This window comes from Brugia malayi, assembly GCF_000002995.4.
Source record: "Brugia malayi strain FR3 genome assembly, contig: Bm_v4_Chr3_scaffold_001, whole genome shotgun sequence".
Taxonomy (NCBI): Eukaryota; Metazoa; Nematoda; class Chromadorea; order Rhabditida; family Onchocercidae; genus Brugia; species Brugia malayi.
In genome coordinates this window covers 7,578,143-7,601,745 of record NW_025062477.1, presented here as the reverse complement: position 1 = coordinate 7,601,745, position 23,603 = coordinate 7,578,143, and the positions used below count along the sequence as shown (strand labels likewise).

At 32.7% G+C, this 23,603-nt stretch overlaps 4 protein-coding genes across 5 annotated transcripts; 2 read left to right on the top strand and 2 right to left on the bottom strand.

Moving 5' to 3' along the window:
• Positions 1-35: 35 nt before the first annotated feature.
• Bm12866 (Uncharacterized protein) lies at positions 36-3,395 on the top strand (the record flags this gene model as incomplete). Its single annotated transcript, XM_001901095.2, has 5 exons — positions 36-76; positions 1,045-1,220; positions 2,072-2,229; positions 2,634-2,698; positions 3,140-3,395. The coding sequence occupies 5 exons, from the start codon at positions 36-38 to the stop codon at positions 3,393-3,395; spliced, it is 696 nt and encodes a 231-aa protein (XP_001901130.1).
• Positions 3,396-5,854: 2,459 nt separating this feature from the next.
• Positions 5,855-10,871, bottom strand: Bm12865 (Uncharacterized protein; the record flags this gene model as incomplete). Of its 2 annotated transcripts, none has more annotated exons than XM_001901094.2 (12): positions 5,855-5,994; positions 6,300-6,666; positions 7,030-7,174; positions 7,373-7,548; positions 7,750-7,857; positions 8,141-8,269; positions 8,531-8,612; positions 8,743-8,940; positions 9,346-9,454; positions 9,659-9,872; positions 10,064-10,270; positions 10,815-10,871. In XM_001901094.2, the coding sequence occupies 12 exons, from the start codon at positions 10,869-10,871 to the stop codon at positions 5,855-5,857; spliced, it is 1,932 nt and encodes a 643-aa protein (XP_001901129.1). The 2 variants fall into 2 exon arrangements, with proteins under 2 accessions (XP_001901129.1, XP_042936256.1); XM_043080322.1 differs by having other exon boundaries at positions 10,821-10,871.
• A 1,262-nt stretch (positions 10,872-12,133) lies between these two features.
• On the bottom strand, positions 12,134-13,287 carry Bma-dhfr-1 (dihydrofolate reductase family protein; the record flags this gene model as incomplete). The annotated part of the gene is made up of 3 exons (XM_043080321.1): positions 12,134-12,298; positions 12,421-12,573; positions 13,048-13,287. 3 exons carry the CDS (start codon positions 13,285-13,287, stop codon positions 12,134-12,136), a joined length of 558 nt encoding a protein of 185 aa, XP_042936255.1.
• A 386-nt stretch (positions 13,288-13,673) lies between these two features.
• Positions 13,674-23,191, top strand: Bm7186 (Uncharacterized protein; the record flags this gene model as incomplete). Its single annotated transcript, XM_043080320.1, has 24 exons — positions 13,674-13,927; positions 14,140-14,208; positions 14,345-14,582; positions 14,778-14,879; positions 15,126-15,330; positions 15,524-15,675; positions 15,992-16,147; positions 16,604-16,814; positions 17,075-17,223; positions 17,504-17,775; positions 18,020-18,156; positions 18,313-18,431; positions 18,668-18,902; positions 19,290-19,437; positions 19,760-20,011; positions 20,364-20,601; positions 20,799-20,882; positions 21,042-21,139; positions 21,390-21,539; positions 21,803-21,926; positions 22,067-22,161; positions 22,365-22,513; positions 22,593-22,666; positions 22,955-23,191. 24 exons carry the CDS (start codon positions 13,674-13,676, stop codon positions 23,189-23,191), a joined length of 3,948 nt encoding a protein of 1,315 aa, XP_042936254.1.
• Positions 23,192-23,603: the final 412 nt, after the last annotated feature.

Here is a 23,603-nt window from a genome sequence, read left to right as displayed (position 1 = left end):
AATTTTGGGATGGAGCAAGTCGAAAATCTGATGGTATGGCGTGGGAAAGGCGACAAGTTTCAAAAAGAAATGCCAGGTAAGAAAAGACTTCATATGAAAAACAACGGAAGAAATGAACTTCAAAATACACATACACTCAGGCAAAAGCCTTTAATACATCACTCAGCAAAGGGGTATTGGCAGCTGCTGGAGTGATGCTGGTTAACAGTGGTGGTGGTGATTGTGTTTTAAGCAAAACTAGCGGTCGTAACATCACGAGTGTCCGCAACAACGGTAATTCGACTAGGGGAATGTGAGCTTATCGCTTTTTAATCTATTAATTTCTTCATTCCCAAACCTTTTGTTGAGACTTCTGTTACTGATCAAGGCTTCCTCATCCCTTCCCTCTGAGAGAAAGTTGTACAAATGAAATTTGGAAATCAAAATTACTAATTTTGTTCGTGAAGGAATTCGTTTAATCTGGAAAGGTTCATTCCGTTCTAGCAAGGGAATCTAGATGAATTAAGTTTGTTTCATGGCGAGTTGTTCTCGGAATATGTCAAAAGGTGTTCATGTGACCGCAATAATTCAAAACACTGTATAATCTCGATTAGTCACTTTGAATTAGGTCTTATGAATGCTAAATAATCAGTCCCTGAACCTCCGGACACATTCGGTTTGCATTATGTAAGATGTATGGAGAATTAGCCTAACAGTTTTGCTCTTTCCGTTTAGCTCTACAACTATACATATTGTAACAAAATATAAAAACGGAGTAAGTACAGTTAAATAGTTAAATACTATTGGAAATCACAAGTAATACTGTTCGGTTTTATGGTTCAGAAGTTGAGACAATCGGAAATATGCAAATATAAAGTGTATCTGTATGTGATTATAATGAAGTGGATCCCGTGAGTATTTGCAAGCATCATTGGGTGATCTATTCTCAAAACGCATGCTCTGTTTTGTAATTTGAGCGATTTCAGAAATAAATTTTATGGTTTAGTAGATAATTTGATAAATTTCGACTTCTTTGCAATAAAATTTCACTTCATGCTTTTGGAGATTGCGATCTAAAAGCGAACGCACGTCACCAACACAGCGACGAAGAATCAAGAAAAATGTGCGATTTTCGGACTGCTTTGATTTGGAACAAGCGGAATACGCTATCAATACGCAAGCGGAAAAGGGCAGTGAAAAATGCACGCATTTAACTGTAAGCAATGGGCCTTGTAGTTCTGGTTAGTACTTTTCTGCTTTACTATTACAGATGCTTCAAAAAATGCACGACTTCTCCTTTTTTTTGAAAAGAACTTTAAAAAAAAAAACTTTTTCCCGCCCCCTCATATGCAACTGTTTGATTGCTTTCATCATTGTTGATATGTGAACAATCCATAAGAGCTAAAAAAGTTGGAAAATTAGGTTTGAGTGTGAACAATGATTGTTACAACAAAGAAGCACTGATAATATTTGAAAATTACGTAAACAGTGAAACAAATTATCATTCAATGCAACAGAAGAAGCCTGGCAAAAGTCCCAACTGCCAGGGGCATTTAAGAAAAATAATCCAACTAACATTGATGTAGAGACAACAAGTATTACGGGTTCCAGTCATTTGTCATTAATTTCTTTTTTTTTTGTGTTTTTCCAGAAAGAAAAAAGAAAGTGAGATTTTTGATTGATTTTTTGAAACTCTTTGAAAAGTAGAACAAATCTTAAAATAATCAATAATCTCTTAGGAAAAAAAGAACATTTATAAATGAGGTTTCTTTACTTCTAAAACATCTGTATAGTGTTTCTATTGCGTTTTTTTTTTTTTGAAAAGTACGAAAAAGATTTTCAAGACCATCTAATATATGTTTATTTACGACCAACTACAATATCATTAAGTCATCTGAATAGAAGTTGGAAATCACGTAGAAATTGTAAAAATGCTGAAAATTCGAGGGCTAGATCAATTAAATTAAGCTAATTTAGGATGTAATATAGGGTAAAGTATTCCAAAAAAGTCAGAAATCTGGACTTAACAAAATTGCTAATTTTTATGAATCATTGGTATAATTTGAGTGCTTCCTTCAGTAAACATTTTCAGCTTCGGAATTGCAGCTACAGAAATATTTTTGGTTACCAACAGAAAATGAACTGAGATGGTTGGTTGGTGAGCAATGCGTTCATTTGGAAAGTGTTCGATGGTTTGGTCGTGCTATCACCGGTGTGGTTCGGGTGAAGAATTTGGGTTATGAAAAAAAAGTCTGTAATTAAAAGAAAATAAACAGTAATTATTTGAGAAAGATCGAGATGTTTTTATCGATACTAAACATTTTTGTTAGTTTATCAAATAATATATTTGGATCCAAATTTTCGAGGCGTTATTTATATGTTGGAATATTCGAATCGTTAACTTCTCAGTACAAACCCTCAATCAATATTTTTGTTCAACGATAGTGAAAAATTCGAGGCATTATCGATCCTATTTATAACTACCTATCAATTTTATTGTTGTTATCGCTGTAACTTAAATTTTATCATAATTTAACCTCAAACACATATGGAATATTATGATCGATCTGGATAAATTAATGCAATCTGCTTAAAATATCTTCCAAGTGTTAAATTTCGACTTTTACAGTAATATTATAGTGAAAATTTTACAGATAGAAATATTGTATACCTTTGACGATTGGACTACCTCATATACTGTAAAAGGAGCTTATACAGAGTAAGTATTTGCTACTTCAATAGATCTATTAGTTGAGTGTTACGATCTTTTCTTAAAGAATTTGACAACATCAAATCCCACCCAGCAAAAATTGGTATATTTCAGAAAGGGCAACCATACCTTATAGTAGCTTTCGACTATCAGTTTTTAGAAAAGTTATTAAACAGTTCTTTGGCAAACAGCCTAAATAGTAACTTCCTTAAATAGCACCTTTTTTATGGTCAATTAAGAGAGAGATTTTGGGAAATAACAGAACTCTTCTTTTTTAATAGTACGGGTTTTTCAGGGCAATTTTTGGGATCGAAAAATGATATTATACTTAATGAAGAACAGTGGAATTTTAGTAGCTTGTTAGGAGTTTGTTAAAACAGGCTCTTTGTAACATGGTTTTTGTATTTTGGATAGAGTTTATTACTCACAATATTAGGTTTAAACTTGCAGATCACCGTCACCCCAAGAAGATCGATTTTCATTCTGCATATTCTTGCCATTCTTGAAAGTGGATCTATGCATTTACTTCTGCATAAAGTACGAATGTGGTGGGATGGTATACTGGGATAGCAACTGTGGTGGAAATTATAAATTTGCGTGTGATGCAGTTGCAATCGTCGAAGGAAATGGTAGTGGAGAAAGAATAAATTGTAGTAATAGTTCCTTTAATCCATTTTTCGATTCCGATTGCTCAATATTTTTCTGATTTATACAATGAGTGAAATTTGTCCGCACTTGAGTATAGCAATATCCTTCAAATTTTAGGAGTTCCTCAAAATGTTCACATCCTTCACCACGTATTAGTAGTAATTTCGATGAATCACACCAAAAATCTAATCTCGTTACCATGTTTGTGATTAATATGGTATTTTAAATTTAGAATACCAAACAAAAATTCACTATGCTTTCTCAATAACGTATTCATTAATTACGGACTTAATCATCCATATCTTTCGCAAGCATATATTGTGAACTATCATTTCGCATAAAACAATGCAAACTAAAATCCATTATGATTTTCCAAACACATTAATAATTTTATTAAAATGATCAGCAAAGGAGCTAACATTGTTTCTGTATAAGAAAGCATGTGACAAAACAAATTGCTGATCCTGCATTTTCATTTCTGGCTGAAAGCATCATTCAAGAAAGGAACAGAAACACGGATACATCCATGCAAAGATATGAAAGTTTTTAGTTATTAAAAAATAAAATAATATGAATAATTTAAGAATAAACACTTACAAAATTGATACCATTTGCATGGAAATGCTAGATTAAACAAAATTTATAATCAGAGGAAACTCTGAAATATAGTGGGCGCGAAGTATGAAGCAAATTATGAAGGAGAGTCCAGCAATTGTTATACTGTTGTCACCATTACCATTTTCAATCAGTTACTTGATTATAATCAAGTATGAGAAAAGTGATTTTTTCTGTTTCATTATGAGACAGAATAAGGTTATACACGAATCTTTCAAATCGGGAATAGATTTAAACTAGTCGACATGCAAAGTGACACGGCTCAAAACTGAGAAACTTTAATATGCCAAACAGCCTTTGAGCTACTAAAGAACCAAGAACAGACTGACAGACCGATGTCAAATTTTGACCTAATCGTACACTGGAATTTCGCTGGATAGCAATGCAAAACATAATAAATATTGCCAAAACAATAAAATCAATCTGTAACTAGCATGACAAAAAAAAAAGTTAAGAAACAAAAATATTTGAATAAAATAAGCTAAATTTATAATGCTCACCGAGACCTATAAGAAATAGTACAAACAAGTTGCTGTTGCCTATTTAAATCTAGGTAGGTGTGCATATGAATAATTACTATTTTAGTAAAACTACCAACAGTACATAATTTCATGATTGCAACATTTCATGCGCAATGTTTTTCCTACACATCTTTCCATTAATAATTCATATCCTTATGACGGATAATTTAGTCACAAATACTCATAACTTCAAAAACGTTTTCAAAAATTTAAAGTAAAAATTATATAAAAAACGTACACTGGATCTTTGCAGATGAAACCAAGAAAAATTCATTATTGTCATTCATAAAAAATGATATGAAAATGATGAAATATATTGGTTCTTGGAAAAAAGGATCTAAAACAATTTCTTGTTAACGAGAAAAACTATAGTTGAGAATCTCAGGAGATTATAAGTCCAGATTTGAATAAGGAGAATTCTCATTGTACCTCATGGAAAGAAATTCATAACATAATATACAAACTTGGAAAGCATCATCACGACACAGAAAATTAAATAAATAAATAAAGAAAACTAGGAATTTATCAGTATCCTTCTTCAAACATGCTAAATAAAATCTCCACATTACTAAAAATGTCATGGAGAAAGATCGGGAGGTTTTAGTAAATATGTGAAAAAAAAAAATCGAAAATGCTTATGAGTACCATTCAAACGCTAAATTAAAATTAAACTAAGCATCAAAAGCCATGACAGGAAGTCACCTGTACAGCTTATTTATTAAGTCGTTACAATTCTCTCCTTTAATCAATTGCTAGTCCCAGGCGCGCATAATTGAACAAAAAAATTTTAGAATTAAATAAAATGAAGTTATCTGTCCAAATAAAATAATTGAAAATAAAAAACAAAACTAAAAAAGTATATTCTCAACCATCAGTGAGCAATAGTCAAACATGAAAAACTATGCAACAATGACAAGTTGTAGATCTTCATAAGTTCAATTATGACAAAATTTCACTTCTAAACAAGTGATCAGAAATATGATAAATGAATTCCAACCCAAAAAATAAAGTGAAATGATAACGGGCTGTTTCATCGTTTTATAGTCAACATGAGAGAAAAAGTTGATTTTAAATGATTTAAAAGTTTCACGAAGCTAGTTAAAAAAGTGGATCGACCTCCTAAATGATAAAGAACTATTTTATTTTGAATTAACACTTCATAAAACAAAAGCTAAAAAAATTGAATACATGGTAAAATCGGTACAAAATGAAAAGATTTTGAGAAATGTTCCACTATCTTTGATTTTCACCACCGTAAAGTAATTACCAAATCTAAAACACCGGGAACAATCACAAAACTGTAAAGTAAGGTAAAAGGCACACCCTGCTGAATAAAACAAATTTTCATACTTTCGCAACAACCCCAGCCCTATATTATTCATCAGCACGAATTCGGAGCTGGTGGTGGTGTGGAAAAATTTGTCGATGGTGGTGAAACGGAATTATTAACTGATGCAACACTTCCTGTCATCTCGAATGGCAGAGCGGTTGTCATATTGTTATAATCAATCCTATATTCACCTGAAGTTTCGTTCCGCTTTTATTGATCCGAATTAGTTAATTTGATTTTTTTTAATCTTCAGTTTATTCCAAAAACAAAGATGTAATATACAACGGTAGATCCAACATGTATGATTGAAATAATACCCATGGAAAGCTGAATTCATGATGTCAAAATAGTTCAATTGACCCACCACCACCAATACTTTCTATTTTTCGAAAGAAATTAATCCAAAAACGCAGACGGCTCCATATCATTACCATATAAACAAAATGTTGGTTGTCTGATTAAATACTCTAATTTAATATCAATTCTGAAAACATACCACTTGCGATAATTTGCAGCATCGTAGGCTGAGTACAATAAGCAAATGGATGGCGACCAGCGCAATTACAACATGATAATCCATTGGGATTTGGAGGTAGTGAAAGTAGCGACGGATAAGCTGGGACATTGGTGGTAGTAGCTAATAGGGATAGCGGTCGTGCTAGTGATAAAAGTGGACCACGAGGTGGCGGAGGTACGTTTGTCATTGAAAATGGTGGACAGGCTACACTAGTACAACCCATCACACCAGCAGAACAAACAGTTGTTACGGGTAAAAATGTGACAGATAATGAGGGATGACACACCGGTGTTTCGGATAAAGGTTGACTGGACGGGGAAGAAGTGTTACTGCATGTTGGAGGCTTCTAAAAATAATAAAAAGAAATGATTTTGAAGACACAGTTAAGAATAAAGCATGGAAATACGATAAATTCTAATTTTTTATGACAGGGTTAGATGATATTACCATTTCCCCCTTAAAATAACTGTGACAACTATGAATAAAATATCGTAAAAAATAAAAGGCAAAGAAGTGCTGGATTTTCGTGACAAATGGAAAAATAGCGAAAAATACAAATTTGCTCTAATTGTTCAGTCGGGCTATATCCATTAATGTATAATTCTAAAGAACAGTTGAAAATTCATTCTGTTTTTCTTTTTATGTGAGGTTAGATGATATTCACCATTTCTCCCTTAAAATGACTGTGAACTGAAAATATTGTTCTTACTTTCAACTCAATAAGAGAAGGCAAAGAACGCGATATTAATGACTGAGGAGCTGATAAAAATGAACAGCTTTCTAACCGAGATGGATAAAAGAAATCACGCACTATTGGACAAACTAAAACACGAGCTGGAAGATCCGGCAATGCGCTGCAAAAAATTCCGAATTAATAACTTCATTAGAATCGTTTGGCAGAGAGTACAACATAAAATGACTCTTAGTAATTAATATTGCAAACCTATTACAAGCATTCCATGTATTTTGGAATTTTATCCAATATCCTTATTAAATTTTAAAAAATAAGTTTCGTCTTTCACTTCAACTGTAAAAAAACTTCAAAAACTTACCGAATATAGCCCAAAATAGAACTAGGTTGCGAACGATTAAGATATGGCAGAACGCGAGGATTCCCAGTCTGAGCCCCTGCTTCATTTGGGAAACTGTCTAACAGACGATTGTGCAAATCAGCGATTTGATCAGCCGTCCTAACAATATAAGATGTTTTCATATCGCTCCATTCGATCTAAAAAGAAATACGGATGAATTATATCACAATAGCGCTAGAAAGACTACATCTTAAAAAAGACTATACCTATACTTTAAATTGCTTGTTTATCGGGATTGTGGCAAAAACTTGTTAAATGGACCAAAAGGTAAGACGACACATATGTTTATGGTCTCTAAAAATACAATGATATTGAACGGAGCGTTCAAAAAAATGTACCGCTATTGAAAATATATTCGGAGAAGAATCGTCATTCGTAACCTCAGCGTCCAAACGAGATATGACAACAGGTACGTCGTCATTTTCAGATGTAGAAGCCTCACAACTCTGCAATCAATGATAAAGTATAATGCTATGTCTCGTTTACAAGCACTCCATGTATTTTGGAATTTTATCCAATATCCTTACTAAATTCTAAAAACTTAATAAGTTTCATCTTTCACTTCAACTATAAAAAAACATCAAAAACTTACCGAATATAGCCCAAAATAGACCTAAAGAAAATATGTGGGATGTACATTTTTCAAATAGTGATTAATACAGCAGCACAAATGAAACATTCATTATGAAATGCTAATTATTTCCACTGGGAATAATTTATGTGAATCACCTGTTTCTCAATCGGAGCAGCCGGCTGAGGAGACAATGCTCCCAAATATGTTCGAATATTTTCAAGTCTGATTTTATGCTCCACAGAGAAAGCTGCATGATGTTGTGCTGCGGAAACCACCATAAGCAACTTAAAATGAGAAAATGAGCAATATTGATAATCACATAAAATTATTAAATGAGCAAATATACCAAGTTTTATATCTTCTTCCAGTAATTACTATATGTTTTCCTCATTTCCTAAGGACATTATTTCCTCAGTTTAGCTCAAAACCTATTCCACGGTAAAATCCAATTTTTTAGGAACATGCTTAAATTCTATTAGAAAAATACCGACATTTAGAAAATGCATTTTAGGATTTAAAATGTTTTAAAGAGAAGGGCACCTAACCGAATCCAACATTTCTTCCCTTTCGAGAGGCGATTTGTTAGCAGATACAGCAATAAGTTCATCGCATAGTCGTTCTACCAATCTAAATAGCATGAGCTGTTCGATTTGGTCAGTAATTTATTTTTTTATTTTTATTTTTTTCTTTTGAAGAATATAAAATAAAATCGGATGAAAACAGCAACAGAATTTTGAGAACGACTAAAGAAGCATACTGCATATAGACGGTAGCTGCTGGGCGGTTCGTTGAATGTAAAAGGCACAACATCGGAAAGGCAAGCTCCAGAAGCCGGCTATATGATGCTGATTCTACGAAGTTTTGTAAAAAATAAGCATCATTGTAGCGCAACTCATACTGTCGAAGATATAGCGACTTTGAACGCACAGCTGTTTCTACACATGATCCTATGTATCTATAAATAAAGAGATGCAATCCAATTAACAGAAGTGATAAACTGTGATGGAATGCACAGTAAATAAGAAATAAACTGCCATAAAAAAACTAAGGGCAATAGATAATTAATTTATTTAATCTATTTATCATATATTTGAACAATCGACGAATAGATGGAGCAGCTGATTTGATTAAAATGCTCCCATGATATAAATCTGAATCTGCATCGAATGATCTAAAGTCTGGTCATCTTGGTAGAAAGGCAAACACGTCACAATTTCTTCAAAAGTTTGAAAAAAAAAAAAACATGAAACGATATTTCACTCGGATTATCCAAGAATTCTGAATGAGCAGTTCTAGATGCCAAATCATTAATCGTCTAATAAACCAGTCATAAGTAACTATGACTGTAATTAATGCTAACCTTTGCTCATAAGCATTCAAACACTGAATCACTTCTGCAACAGCTTCAACTCTTTGCGAACACTTCATCTTGCACACAGCTAACAATAAATCTGAGTTCGTACCATCAACTTAAAACGAAATTTATGCACATAGTACGAAAATAATAAAGCTACTCTTGCAAAAATAAAATTACAAAGACAACAAAGATTTTAATCTTACCAATGAACATATTAGCATCAATTTTATGAGAAGATTCTTATAAACTTGAATTCGTCCAACAAAGAAATCCAAATATTTGTCTGAAGATTTTGAAGAGAAGAAAAAAGTTTTACCTGTTTGTGTACTTACGGAGCAACTTGATTCTTTTTCGGTCATTAGTGCCACGCTTCGTCTTTCTATGCATCGCAAATCATCAGGTTCGATTTCTTGCCCTGATCCTGATAAAAAGCCATCCTCATCCGGGTCGCCCGAAATGATACTACCAGCAGATGCTGAGCTAGTTTCCCGACTTGCACTTCTCGCAATGCAATTCCCATTCATATTTGCCTGCAATCACAATTGAAAAGCATGATGATTCGACATAAAGTCCCTAGGCACTAAATAATCGGCCAGTTGCACGTATAAAAGCGTCTTCCGACTTATCGTTAAATGTAGTTGCACATTACGTATTTTCTGGGCTATTATTAAGGGATTCCACTCAGTTTACCTCTGTAGATCATAATGACTGACGCGATTACCGTAGTATTATTGTTGACGGCATTTTGTTGATTCCTGTGATTGAAGTGATTACTGTATTGTTTTGATCTACGGTGAAAAGTTGTTGTCAGAGCAGAATAGTCAGGATCCACAAGACTTCCATTACGACATATACTGCTAGCGTTCGAAAACTGACCACGATAAGTGCTGTTATTTCCAAAATCACCGGTACCGTATTGTTGCACACCCTATTAAATTCTTTTCGTAAACATTAACGGAAATTATTACTAGAATTACAAGAAATTTCTTTGAAAAATCCGATGGTATGGTCTCGATAAATACAAAGTGGACAATAAAAAACACAGCTTGAACAAATACAGAACATGACAAAAACATAAAAACAAGTAGTTTTGAAGTGTAAAATTCAACCTAATTTTATTAGAAGTATCAAGAATGTCATTCGGTACTACTCCCCTTTGTGTTGCAATACTTCTTGCTACATGAACAGGTTTTTCTTTATATCACTATTAACATTTGTTTCTATTCCGCCTTTTTTTTTTTTTTTTTTTTTTTTTGTGATGAGTTCTTTCCAACGTACACTATCTATTGCTGCAAATATAATCCGATATTGTTTTATTAGCTTAGTACATAGCATTTCTCAAATTAATACCAATCCTTTTCATATCTAAATAGTACAGAAATAGAAATAATATTGAGAAAGCATTGGTATAAATCCATGAGTTGTTTTCAAATAGACAACAATCAACTTATGAAAGAAGCCATAAAACTTACATTTACCTCAGCAAAATGATTCCTCGTACTGGTACTCCGCTTCTTTCTACCCACCATTTCAATGAAATCTCTGCAACTGGTAAATCACAAGAAATGAAATAAGTCACATAAAAGCAGACCTTTATTTTAACTATCAATCATTTCCAATCCAATTTATTATAAATGGCAGTTCTGAACTTACCAGTCTTCTCACAAAACTAATTCAGCAAAACAGAAAAAAAACATCAATTCAGATCAGGTTGATCCCCATGAAAACCTCTTACTTGTAATTCTTCACAATACTCGATGAAGTGTTGAGAACAAAAAATTGCACGATGGCCTCGATACCTACAAACGACGCCTATAATCTGTATGTCATGCAACGCCTACTTCACAGGGTTTGCTTATAAATCAGGGTGCACGCTGAGATTTAGTTCCGATATTCCGGAAAAGGGACTTCGGTTTAAGATTATGCATTATCGTTGATAGTGTCACTTCACCGTCCACGTTGCCCACTCAACAGTTACCGTGACTCGAAAATAGATTTCGTGCTGCTCTTTATTTTTCAGTGGTTTTTTTCGGTTCGCAATTGAACGCATACTATAATGGTATAATCTCCAAATATACCAATCAGCAAACAATAATCATCTTTCTGATTGTTAACCGAAAGACGTACAAAATCGATTAATTGACGATAAGAAACCGAACATCCAATGTTCGTAAGGTTTTATTAGGCAGGAACTAGATTGTTATTTCTCAAAAAGATATGTGTATTCTGAGAGTGTAATTAATGTTACGCATTGGGTCGTCCTCCATAGAACTTGCAACAAATGCAGCAGACCTCAGATATTCAAATATTTCTATCTTTGAAGAATTAAATTGAACAATCTTCCACTAAAGTATGACTTCACGTGCATGTACAAAGTATTGAGTATTTGAGTGTAAAGTTTCTCTGGTTTTTATCAACATTAATTCATATATTTAGCTACATATATAAATGATACGGAAAATCTTGCAATATCCCAAGCAATCTTTCTTTTGTTCCATGATCAACGGATTATCAACAAAATAATGTAACCACCATACTCTTCCTTTGAATTTTTCATCTTAACTGTATTTTGATTTTTCTATTTGGTTTGATATCTATGGTTTTTTTTTTTTTTTCATCTGTAACATTCTATGGTGTGATATCACATTACTTTGCAGTCAGACACGTTATATAATTAGAGTAAATCTATTTATGGTAACGATTGGTTTATGGTATCTTAGACATTTTGTTGTAAGCAAAGAGACATTGCTGGGTAATTCGATAAAAGTGCAGCTTCTAAAGAACCAAAATATCAAGCGACTTTATCTATTTTAACAGTATATATTTCATATCGATATTTAATGCCCTTTTCCTCGTGCATTTCTTCCGATTCTGTACTTTTTATGAAACGACCATAGTCTACTTCAGGAAAGAAGACATCAGCCAAGAAATCGCCCTCTACACGGGTGATATACATCTGCAAAATTTTCATATATATAAGAAATAAGTTGAACTTAACAAAAATAAAACGTCATAATTTACAGGAAAGTAGGACATATAAAAATTAAAGTTTTGAACTCTAGGAAATAAAAAATTTGCCTGATGTAAAAATGGTGAATTAAGCCCTAATTCATAAACTTCTCGACCACCAATGTTCCATATCGTCTCAATATTTTCCATATCTTGCAGTAGGCTAATTGCACTTTCGAAGCTTCGAGCCACTACTACATTCTCATTTGACTCTTCTTTTATCTACAAAAATTGTGGAGAAAGTAGAATTAGAGCAGATTTTATCAAGCGAAGTATAGCAAATCCTACTGAAAATTTGATTCCAACTGATTACCCATAACCTAAAGAAATAAATGGAATGGTCTAACTAGCGGTATCACACGACTGTTCTTGAAGGCCTAAATAAGATAGGTAGTAAACCCTTACAGCATACGTGCTGACGTAATGAAGACGTAATGAACGAATAAAGTCAACTGCTCGATACGAATCAAAAACATAATGAGTTTTCACATGGCTGTCACAACAAAAGTGAAGAGGACCACCTTACCAGAAAAACCATGGCTAAGTGATGCGACTCCAGCAGTTTTCAATAGTTCATAAGGAACTGAAAGGATCAGATCACGTAAAAGACTACAGAATCTTTCAAAAACTTTTGTTTAGGCACACTTTACATTGTTCTTAATTTCGGGAATAAAATTAACGAGCGAAAACAAGCACCTTCCTACTGAGTACAACATTAAAACGATTCTTCAGTGGCCTAAATTTTGGCGGTATGCTTTCCCAAACCTTTCGACCCATTATCACGGCATTCTTCTTCCCGCTGTCCATTGTTAATGTTGTCAGCTTTGCAAATCGAGCCATTTCTGCAGGTAGAAACCATGGCATTCCACCATTTCGTCCGATTCCTCCACAGCCATCCACTGCCACAATCAGATTCATATGGAGAGTTCTGGTCATTATCGTCCCGAAAGCCTTGTTGGCTGAAGTTTAATTAGCTGGAAAATGGCGTGATCGAGATGGAAAGAATAGATTAGAAAGTGTATGAGTGACATTAAGCACCGTTGAGGAAGTTTCTACTATGCATCAGGTGAATGAGCTGTGAAGTTATTCAACCAATTTAGACAGTCCGTGAATTACTTTCTTGCTTTCCTGACATCAGAGCTTAGAGAATCTCCAACGGTCTCATAACTGGCAGTAAACTTCCAATGAACAAGCAACAAACTCAGTTTGTAAAACAATCAAAACCCGTAATAATAACAAAAACGCGGCCCAACGAATAAAGTGAACTGCTCGATACGAATCAAAAAATTTTGCCGCCAGTATTGCAGTAGAAGGTACAAGTGATGATGGATGCTTTGGCGGTCGTTGTAGACCAAGTAAATTTACGTTGCTGTGACCAAGTAAAATGTAAAATTTGTTGTAGGATGACCGTTAATGGTGAGAAGTCAAGATGTGACAGCTTCAATACTTTGTCGACTTCCTGTTTTGCTTTTCTTTTCCAGAAGCCAACCGAAGATTGGTTTCAAACATGTTGCACTGAACATGAATGCTTTCTGGTGGATGCATGCATCCCGGCAATTTTGCTTTTCTCCCAAAAGTAATTTTAATTGCAGAAGTTGAAATCGTTCCTGAATTTCATGTTAATAATATAACAATATTTTAGTAGCAACGATACTAATAGCAGTGAAAATGATTGCACAATGTAAAACGGAAAAGGCTACCGCGAAAATAAAAGCTTTGTATAAGATTTAAGACTTAAACACTTAAAAATCAATTAATTAAACATTGCTAATAATTTGACCTTTCCAGGTATTCTAGTAATGCAGGGGCAATGTTAAATATATCAAATGCATTGGCGAGATTGATGGTCATACTGAAGTAAGTTTAACACTTAAAATGATTAACACTCCGGAAGTGAACTTTTCTTAAATTTTCATAAGCTAACAATTTTTACATGGAAAATCCAACGAAATAGCTGGTCGATAATTAAGAATAAAACTTCCATATGTTTCAGAGAAGAAAAATGGGTCTTGAAAGAATACGAAGAGGATAAATTGTTAGATTTTGTCTGCAGATTCTGGGATTATGTTTCTGAAGCAGTATGTCACGATTGTGTCAGCATTTTCGAATCGCTAATGAACTTGCATCTTACCCGTTGTATGTCGAATGGCTGTCTTTCATTATGGGCTAAAAATGTTGGAAGATTCCTGACTGATTTACCATCATCTTGTCGTGGTCGTTACCGGTGTATCGTATGTTTTTTTTTTTTGAAAATGATTTTATTCAAGATTTTCCGCAGCATCATCAGAGATGCAACATTATTTATTTATTATCTTAAAAGTATTCTGTTGCAGAATTATTGTTTGTTCAGGAACCGTTCTGGTATTTTTTTATTGAATAATTCAAGTTTGTCAGTGACAAACTTCCTCTTGATTAGCATCTTTCAGTTGGCATATAATAAAATAGTGGCATCGTCTTCGGAAGTTCTCACGGATAACTTCTGTAAGGAAATATACTCTTCATTATCGAATTCAACTCTAGTTGCTGTGGTAAGTAAATAGTATAAGTTCTTTAAATAATAAAAACAAATAATGAGCAATCTTGAGAAATTTTGTTCAGACATCAAGTGTGTTTTTTTTTTTTTATTCTGTTTTTTAATTTCGATTCGCTTTCTGTGGAAGGATTTTTCCGTTGTATAATATGCAAATATTTTTAGATATGGACATTTTTTTTGCATGTCCATATCTAAAAATGGCTATGTAGTCTACTTTTATTCAACATAATTAATATTGCAGGCTAGTGAGCTCATTGCTTTTGATGCTGTCCAGAATTTGGATAACTCGGATCGACTTCAACTGCACAGTCATTTATTACGCGCATCACTTCAATCACCAAAAAAAGCAATTTGTAGTGCTGTTCAGAAACGATTGTTACCTGAATTTTCAAAAAATTCTGTGCTGTTGGAGTGGGTACTTAAAGAGTTGAAAATATTTCAAGCAGGTTTGCTGTATTGGACTGTATTTCATTTCTAATTATTTTCAGATATATTTTACTGTAGATTTTAGGTAAAAGTAATCGCTTTATAACTGTTTTATTGTTAATAAGTTACAATTAAGGAACCAAGATGTTCCAAATGTGTTTATATAACTTAATAAGTAACTGCAACATTGCGAATTGATACTAAATATTGTAGATAGTGTATATGGTACAGTCAGTCTCGAAACGTCACTTTATATTGCTAAATTTTGTCTTTTCCATCAGAAAAGGGATGGAAATATTCAGGAGTGGACTTCATTCATTGATGAAAGTATAGTAATTTCCGCACTACTAAATGCTATTGGACAGGTGAACAAACATAAATTTCTAATTTATTTTGTGGACGTTAATTTTTCTGAGGGAAAAAAATGAGTTTTTACAAAAGAAAAATGGAGTTTTCACTTTTTCTTTGCACCTTGTAATCTCAATCCGTATAAGTTATCATATCAGTTAGTACTTTGCTAAATGTTTTACTTATCTTTTTCAATATAAAAAACGAAATGTGAGGTAAATTTAACACTCCAGACTATAATACTCCTTACCAAGCAGTGATCGCATTACTGATGAAGGTTTATCGGAATCATACCATTTATTTCCTAGTTTCTCTGCATAGTTTAATATTTAGATCCGTTTAATGGCTTGGAGTCTGATTTGTGATCATCCCAAATTGGCAGTGTCAATTTCTAGCCGCCAGTTGTTGCTATGTAAATGCTTTTTGGCGACCAATATGACTGAACAGTCACCTGCTGTCAGATTGACAATATTGTCTGGTTTGAAGAAGGTAAATGCTCATAGTAACTGTTCATCGGACATATCAAATCTTGCTACATTTAGAAGTTGCAGCTACATACAGTCTATTTGCCTTCCACATCATTCAGCAGTTTTGTTTGACTGGCTACATTAGGAAGTTCTTAATTCTGCAACTTTGAAGAATTCAATAACAGATGTTCTTGTTTTTAATTCAGGTATATATATAATTTAGATATTAGATAAAATATTTTACCATTTCTTACCATTACCATTTCAAAAATTACAAAAGGTTGCTGTTCAATAAAAACCATGTGTACTTGAATTAAAAACAAGAACAAGACCATTTTTCGCTGTAATCTTTGTTCCCGTTTGCAGTCATGTCTTACTGAAAAGGAACTTTACATAATGGATGAATTTTGTTTTGTATGTGACATTTGTATTTTAGTTCTATTTTCCATTAATTTCAAGTAGTAATAGTTCTGTTCAGATATTAATTCGGATTCGTGAAAATGGCCAAAATATTTTGAAAAGTGGTAGTGATGAAAACGAGTTAAATCCATATGTGAATTTTATCTGCTGGTTGCGTGATTTCTGTTTCCAAAATTTAGTGCAATACGCTAACTTCAACAGGCGTATAATGGCTCTTCAAATGCTGGAATATCTTTTTCTGGAAAACTACTTAGTTAATAATGACAAAGGTATTTATTTGGGACCTAATCCAACTTAAAAATTCAAATAACAGGCGATTTGAATCAGTGGCACAATAGCTACTACATGAGTCAGTGCATGAGAATGAATCATTCTATATTTATAATTCCGGAAAATAATTCACATTGTTAGGCTGATCAGCTGAAGATGTGTTTTTAGTGTCCAGCAGTGTGCTTTATTACACCTTCTTGGCTCACTGGGAATTCTCTTCGATATAATGTATCTCTTTTTAAGTTGGATCGCCTTTCAGATATGTTTTTCAAATTTTTGTCATCAAAACTAAAGCCAACAGAGGAGCAGATTTATCATGTAATACGTTGTTTGGATGACTCATACCAGATCTGTCAAATTTCAGCTCTTCGTTTACTGTCTTCATCATTTTTTGAAATTCGTGATTTTGTAAGTTCTTATATCTTGTTGGAATGCCTGGTGAGAATCTGCATTGCAGTCAACGTCAGAATAATCAATAGAATATGGAGCTTGCAATTAACATGAGCATCTTGATGTACTTTGTTCCATCATACCATGTTTCTATTGTGTATGTTATACGTATAGAAAATTTTTATGCTCTATATTCAAAGTTTTAGTTTCTTTTCCAGCTGAAGCTATTACCTGTGATTAAGCTTTTGTATCTAAAACAATTAAACTTTATTTAATATGCAAAAAGTTTAACTTGCAGAATTTTGATTCATATTTCGCAGAAACGAAGCAGCAGTTGTTCTCCATTCGGTCACTATTTACGCTCACGTCCAGTTATCGGTTGCGCTTTTATCTTAAAAAAAACCCTGATAGCTTGCAGAGTGTTTTTCAATACCTTCTTAATTTGTGTAAAGATCGAGTAAAACTTATCTCAGAGGATTTTCTAATGATAGCAAGCAACCAAGGCTTCGTCTATTCCATATTAAGCGCAGTTGGTGTCGCACTGGAATTTTTGGATTTTCAGTCCGCCGTGTGAGATTCATTGTGCATTGTATTTTCCTTTTTTTGTTTTATTCCACTTGAACTTTTGAGAGTGATGATCTCTCGACATACGGTATATCTTTAGTGTAATGAAATTAAAGAAATTTTATAATATCCGGTCTTCCCATTTAGTGAACTATATCATAACCTTTTGTTTTCGGGTAGATTCAGCAAACGTCGCTTCAAATTATCATTTGCTTTATATATATATCCATTAGGTTTGGTATCAATTTAGAAAGAACGATTGGTGTGTTACATTGGTTAATCATGATTTGTTACCGGTTTGTTTTCAAATAAGTGAGTTGGTATCGCCAATTGTAAACAGTATGTCGCCGGAAGGTTTCGTTCCTGATGATCATGTAAACATCATTGGTGAGTCATCCGAGCATTTTTTTTTCTTTTTTGATGTTCTTAAAATTGTCGTTTTGAACATTTGAATTCTGCACCCCTTTTTATGAATTGGATTGTAGCGATTATTCTAAGTTGATCAATTTGGATGAATGCTAAAAATGTAAAATTCATTTTCAGTAGATGTTAATGACTCCAAAAAATTAAAAGATAGTGCAGATTTCTGTCAAGCATTACTAGCAAGTTGTTGGCGTTCACACAAATACGTTTCTGCAATATTTTATATAATAATCACAAAGGTTCGCTCACTTATATCTTTTGACTTTAAGACTTTGCAGTTCCTGGTAATTCTTTTCCGCTAATTGTTTTTTGCATTGTAGAAAGTATGCTTCCATTGTTAATATGTACACTTACCTGAAATTACTCATTTATGATATGATGTTACTGTAGGTGATTTCTTGATCTTATTGAAGGAAGAAAATTATTTCAGCTTTACTTAAAGCTTTATTTAAAAATCCGTGGAATTGAACTTTAGTGGCTTGGAAATTCTATACTTTCTTCGGAAACTGTTCGATGTATATGCAATTATTACTGGCGTCAGCTGACGGAATGTAAACATTCTGGTGCAGTAGGAGCATCAGTTGAAGGGTTCGAAGCATTATGTGCAAAACTTTGGTCGTTTTCTTTAGCCGGCATTCCAGAATTTGCAGATTTACCTCAGCCAGATGCGTGGATAAGGCAAATCATAGACTTAATTGATAGCAAAGAGAGTTGGTTGTTTGATGTTTTTCGTAAGTTTCGTGGTTCAAACTATGAATTTGGCCAACAGAGAATAATTTGTTGAGAGCAAGATTCATTGCTGATGTTGAATTTGATATGTTACATTGGTTAAGCAGTTATCTGTTACCAGTATGTTTTCAAATAAGTGACTTACGGTTTTAATTTTAAATCATTATCTGGCAATCGCAATGCTTCATCATTTGATGAAGAAAAACACTTCTCTTAGCGCTTTGATTTTCAAATTGAAAAACTATAATGCCAACATTGTTTGTATTTTAGATAACTTCAGATTTTGTATGATATATAATTTACATTAATTTTTTTTAAAACTATCTCAAGTTCTGTTGATATCGTAGTATTTTAAAGTGTCTTTCTAGATATGTTATGTGCAACGCGTCGAAGTGCTGGTTTGCCACATTTGATTGCTTCAATTCTCACAAAGGAACCAGTCATAAATGGTGCACAATGTCTGAAAACAACGATGATATTTATGCTTAAAAATAAGGGAAGATCTTATAAAGCACAGTGAGTTTTTATGTTGAATTCTTTATTGGAGAACTTTTAATATTTTGGCAATGTATGGGACATTTTTATAGACATCAAGTCTAGTCATTAAATGTTTATAAATCTCTTGATCTCAATTAGTCGATACGTTGAAATGTATCATCACATAGTTTAGATTTCAGAAATATTTTGATATGCTTATTCTCTTATCACTGTTGAATACCGTGAAATACTTGAACAACGGGAATCTTAAATTAATAAATAATTAGTTCTCGTTTTTATTTTGTTCTTAAATCACCGATGACTGTTTTTATATTCGTTTTGAAATTTGCGGACATTTCAGAGTTCATAGTATCAATATTATGCGAGCAATTTTTCTAAACAGTCGCTTATCAGAAGCAGTTCTCTGTTATATAGAACCCGCAATGAACGTCTGTTTTGCTTGTTTTGGTTCTAGTAGTTGGACAGTACGAAGTGCTGCATCACAGCTATTCGCTGTTCTGATTAATCGAATGTTTGGTATCCCTCGAAGTATGCAACTATCACTCCATCCAGATGAAAAAAATCGCTTGTCTTCTTTTGAGTTCTTCACCAGGTTGGTTGATTCAGATGAGATTTTTCTGGTAATAATCCTAAAAATAACTTCTATCCAAGTTCAAAAAGTTTATTCTGCTTATTGCTGATTGACCTCGCTAACAGTACAATTGATTTTTATTTTCTTTTCAATATTACTTGGAAATTTCTTGGTAGTATTTGTTGCAAAGCAACATGTAATATATCTGGGATATGCATTAGATACTTGTCATCTCCAGTAATTTCTGCGTTATTGATTTCAGCTGATGTAATTTATTGATATACATATATGATAAATGTGCTGTTCTAACAAATTATGCCTAACAAACTGAAGTGATATGAAAGAATTTAACAGAATAAATTCTGATATTTAGGTTTCCATCATTATATGACTTATTACATCTACAGTTTTATGAAAACGAGAAATGTGTTTCGCAACTGGGGATGTTCGCTGTGTTGGTTCTTCTCATCCATCTGTTCCCCTCTCCACGACATAACATTTATTCACTTGCTACTTATATCCTTCCACTTCTAAAATTTTCTTTATCATGTCGCTCTATGAAACTGCGTGAATTGTCTGCAGCGACACTTATTTCTATTTGCGAAGTTCAGGTATGGAATCATTCAGATGGCATTTATGCGTTGTTTATTTTTTATAAGTACAAAATATGTCCAATACTAATTGCTCTTTTAGATATCTAATTAATTGTTTTCAAGTCATTCTCCTTAGTCATGCAGTGGTATTTCAACTTTCTTATTCGATATTCAGGCAAACTGTTTGTTTCTTGCCTCTACTACACCTGTTTCAGGATGCTCATTTCTTGTTGAAATGGATTTCAAATATTGATCTTATCTCATGTACCCAAAATGAAATTTGTGCAATTATTCTTATGGTATTTATTTGTTTAATACTGATTAAATCATTAAACAAGATAAAGGAAATATGGCTTTTATCCTCATTGTTTTTCTTTAGATTACCAACTGACAAATCAAGGGGCATATCTTCCAATTTAAAAAGCTGACACTTATGCTGTAAGAAAGTAAAATTGCAGTTGTTAGAACTTGCTGTCGCGTTTGATGGGTGTGAATTACAAAGCTGCATAAAATCGATAATAAAAAGAGTCAAAAATGACAAGCATTTCAAAAGATGGTATATTTTTATATTCTTATGACGAAATCATATTCCAAGCATGCGAAAAGATTTCATTTCACACAGTAGAAACTCTACCCAAAGTTGTTCTCGGTGTTAGAGTTAAGAAATTGAAAGTCACTTGATACGAAATGTACAAATTATTATTAGAAAATCATCTCATTCTTAGCACTCAAAAAATCAGCAGTCAGTTGCAAATATGATATTACTGTTTAACTTCTATTGAGGTGATTTATTTCTTTTTTTTCAGGTGTGATTACAATAGGTTTTTATTTTTAACATTGCTTCTTAAAACCAGATATCAGTTTACGGCGTTATTCGCGGAGAAATTTGTTTTATCAGATGCAGTACTGGTTTTCAGACCTTTAGCAAAATGGATTGCTAGAGAAGTTGAAGTTACGTTTACTATAAAAATAGCTAATTTATTTAACATTTTTAAAATATTCAACTTCCAGTTGAATAGCTTTTTCTACCATATATCTGATTTTTTTCTTGTTAGTTTATAATTTAGCTTCTATTTTATTAACTGTGCTATCTTTTATTCAAGAACATTTTATATCACTTCGGTTTGGGAAAAACATCAAATCAGACTTGATAATTAATGGAGATTATTTTAGATGTCAAAATTTCTTTTGAAACCAAGAATCTGTTGATGAATAGTAGACCTTTACGCCTTGAATTCTGGCGAGTACTATCGAATTCGACTACAATGAAGATTACGGAAATTGAAATGATACAGTTAGCAGTCCAAGATATTCGAAATTCAGGGCCATTTGTACAACATTATGTAAGTCGTCTCGAAAGAGAAAAATAAAGGTTGAACTGGTAGAAAGTGAAGGTGATAAATGTTTATAACAGTAAAATTTTTTATCTTTTTGAGAAAATTGCTTCCAAACTTATCATGTTAATATGAATGGCATATTGCAGATTTTGACACTGCTTTTGAATAGCACAACAACACATTCAGCATTATTTGACACTGGTTTTCTAAAGCATTTCCTTCATGAACTGATGAAGACAAGGTTGCATGTATTTTGAAATTTAATTTATTGTGGTAGTGTGAAAAGTTACACTCTGATGCGTCATAAGAAATTTCTCGCAAAAAATGGTGATTTAAAAAATTATGGTTTTAAAATTTCTAAATCTGCAACAGTTGTGTATAATGCATTCATTATTTTTCCTGAGTTATTTTTGCTTGTATTTTTGAAAATTTAATTTATTATAGACAAAGTAATCGGCATTTGGCAAACCTGCTCCTTATAAAACTGAATCATAATGAATGGTGTTTTGATTGGTTGTATAGCAGCGCCGTTAACGAAGACCAAAAAATTCAGGCAATAGCTATTCAGGCTCTGGAATTGCTTTTGAAAAGAGGTTTTTTTTAATATGTAGTTTGATTTCTGCATATGATCTTTTTTGTCAGTGTTTATAATGTTAAACTTCTAATTATTAGGTACTCCAGATATTCAGCTATATAAAATCATCGTTGTGCTATTGAAGAGTCAAAATGAAGCGATTAGAGAAAAAGTTAGTTCTCTTTTGTTTTGTCATATATATTTTGGAACTCTTTTTATTATTATATATTTATTAATTTTCTGTGACTTTCTCAAAGAAAAAGTTGAATGCCTGCAAAGTTCATTTCGAAATAATAAATCTCAAATAACTGTGTTTGGTATATGGGTTTATTTATTGATGATATCGAGATTACTATTATTATCATTGAATAGTGCTTTAATAACTGAGGCATGAAACATGGGAAAAAATGTTTTATAACTTTTGACTTTCATCTTGCTAAACTTACGAGATATTTTGCAGGCTGCAAAACTATGTTCTCATATGGTTAATCGGAAAACTGCTGCACTAAATCCAGAAATTTTGTTCTGGTGGTTTGCACAGTACTACCCCGAAATTGAAGAATTTATTAGCCAATGTGGTAATTTTGGTAATAATGAACATACTCGTCTTTTTGATGCATGCGTTTCTAACCCATATACCGAAGCGGTTCCAATCTGTAGTGAGCATTTAAGTAGTGTGTTGCAATTAATATCATGATTTGTAATTATTTGCTTTTTGCCATAAATGTTCAAATATTTGCGAGATTTCTTTATTTTTGTAATGTGCATTTTTTTTTGAGTTGAATTTATCATTTCTTTTGACCATTTTGAAATAAGATGATTTAGCTAGAGGAATAACATGAATGATATAAGGTGAATTGAAATGTAGTGGGAATTTTTTTGGCAGTTTTTTCAGAATTAATGTTAAATATCTAAATTTTTATCAATAATACCAATTAAATGACTACAAAGAAATCTATAATCACTTCTATTGTAAACTCATCCATCCTATTATTTTGACAATTCATTTTTCTATGATATATAAGATTGGTAATAGCATTTTATACCGAAGATTGAAGTAGAGGATTTTGCTGATGTTGATCTCATTCTTATTGTGAAGTGCCTTTTTC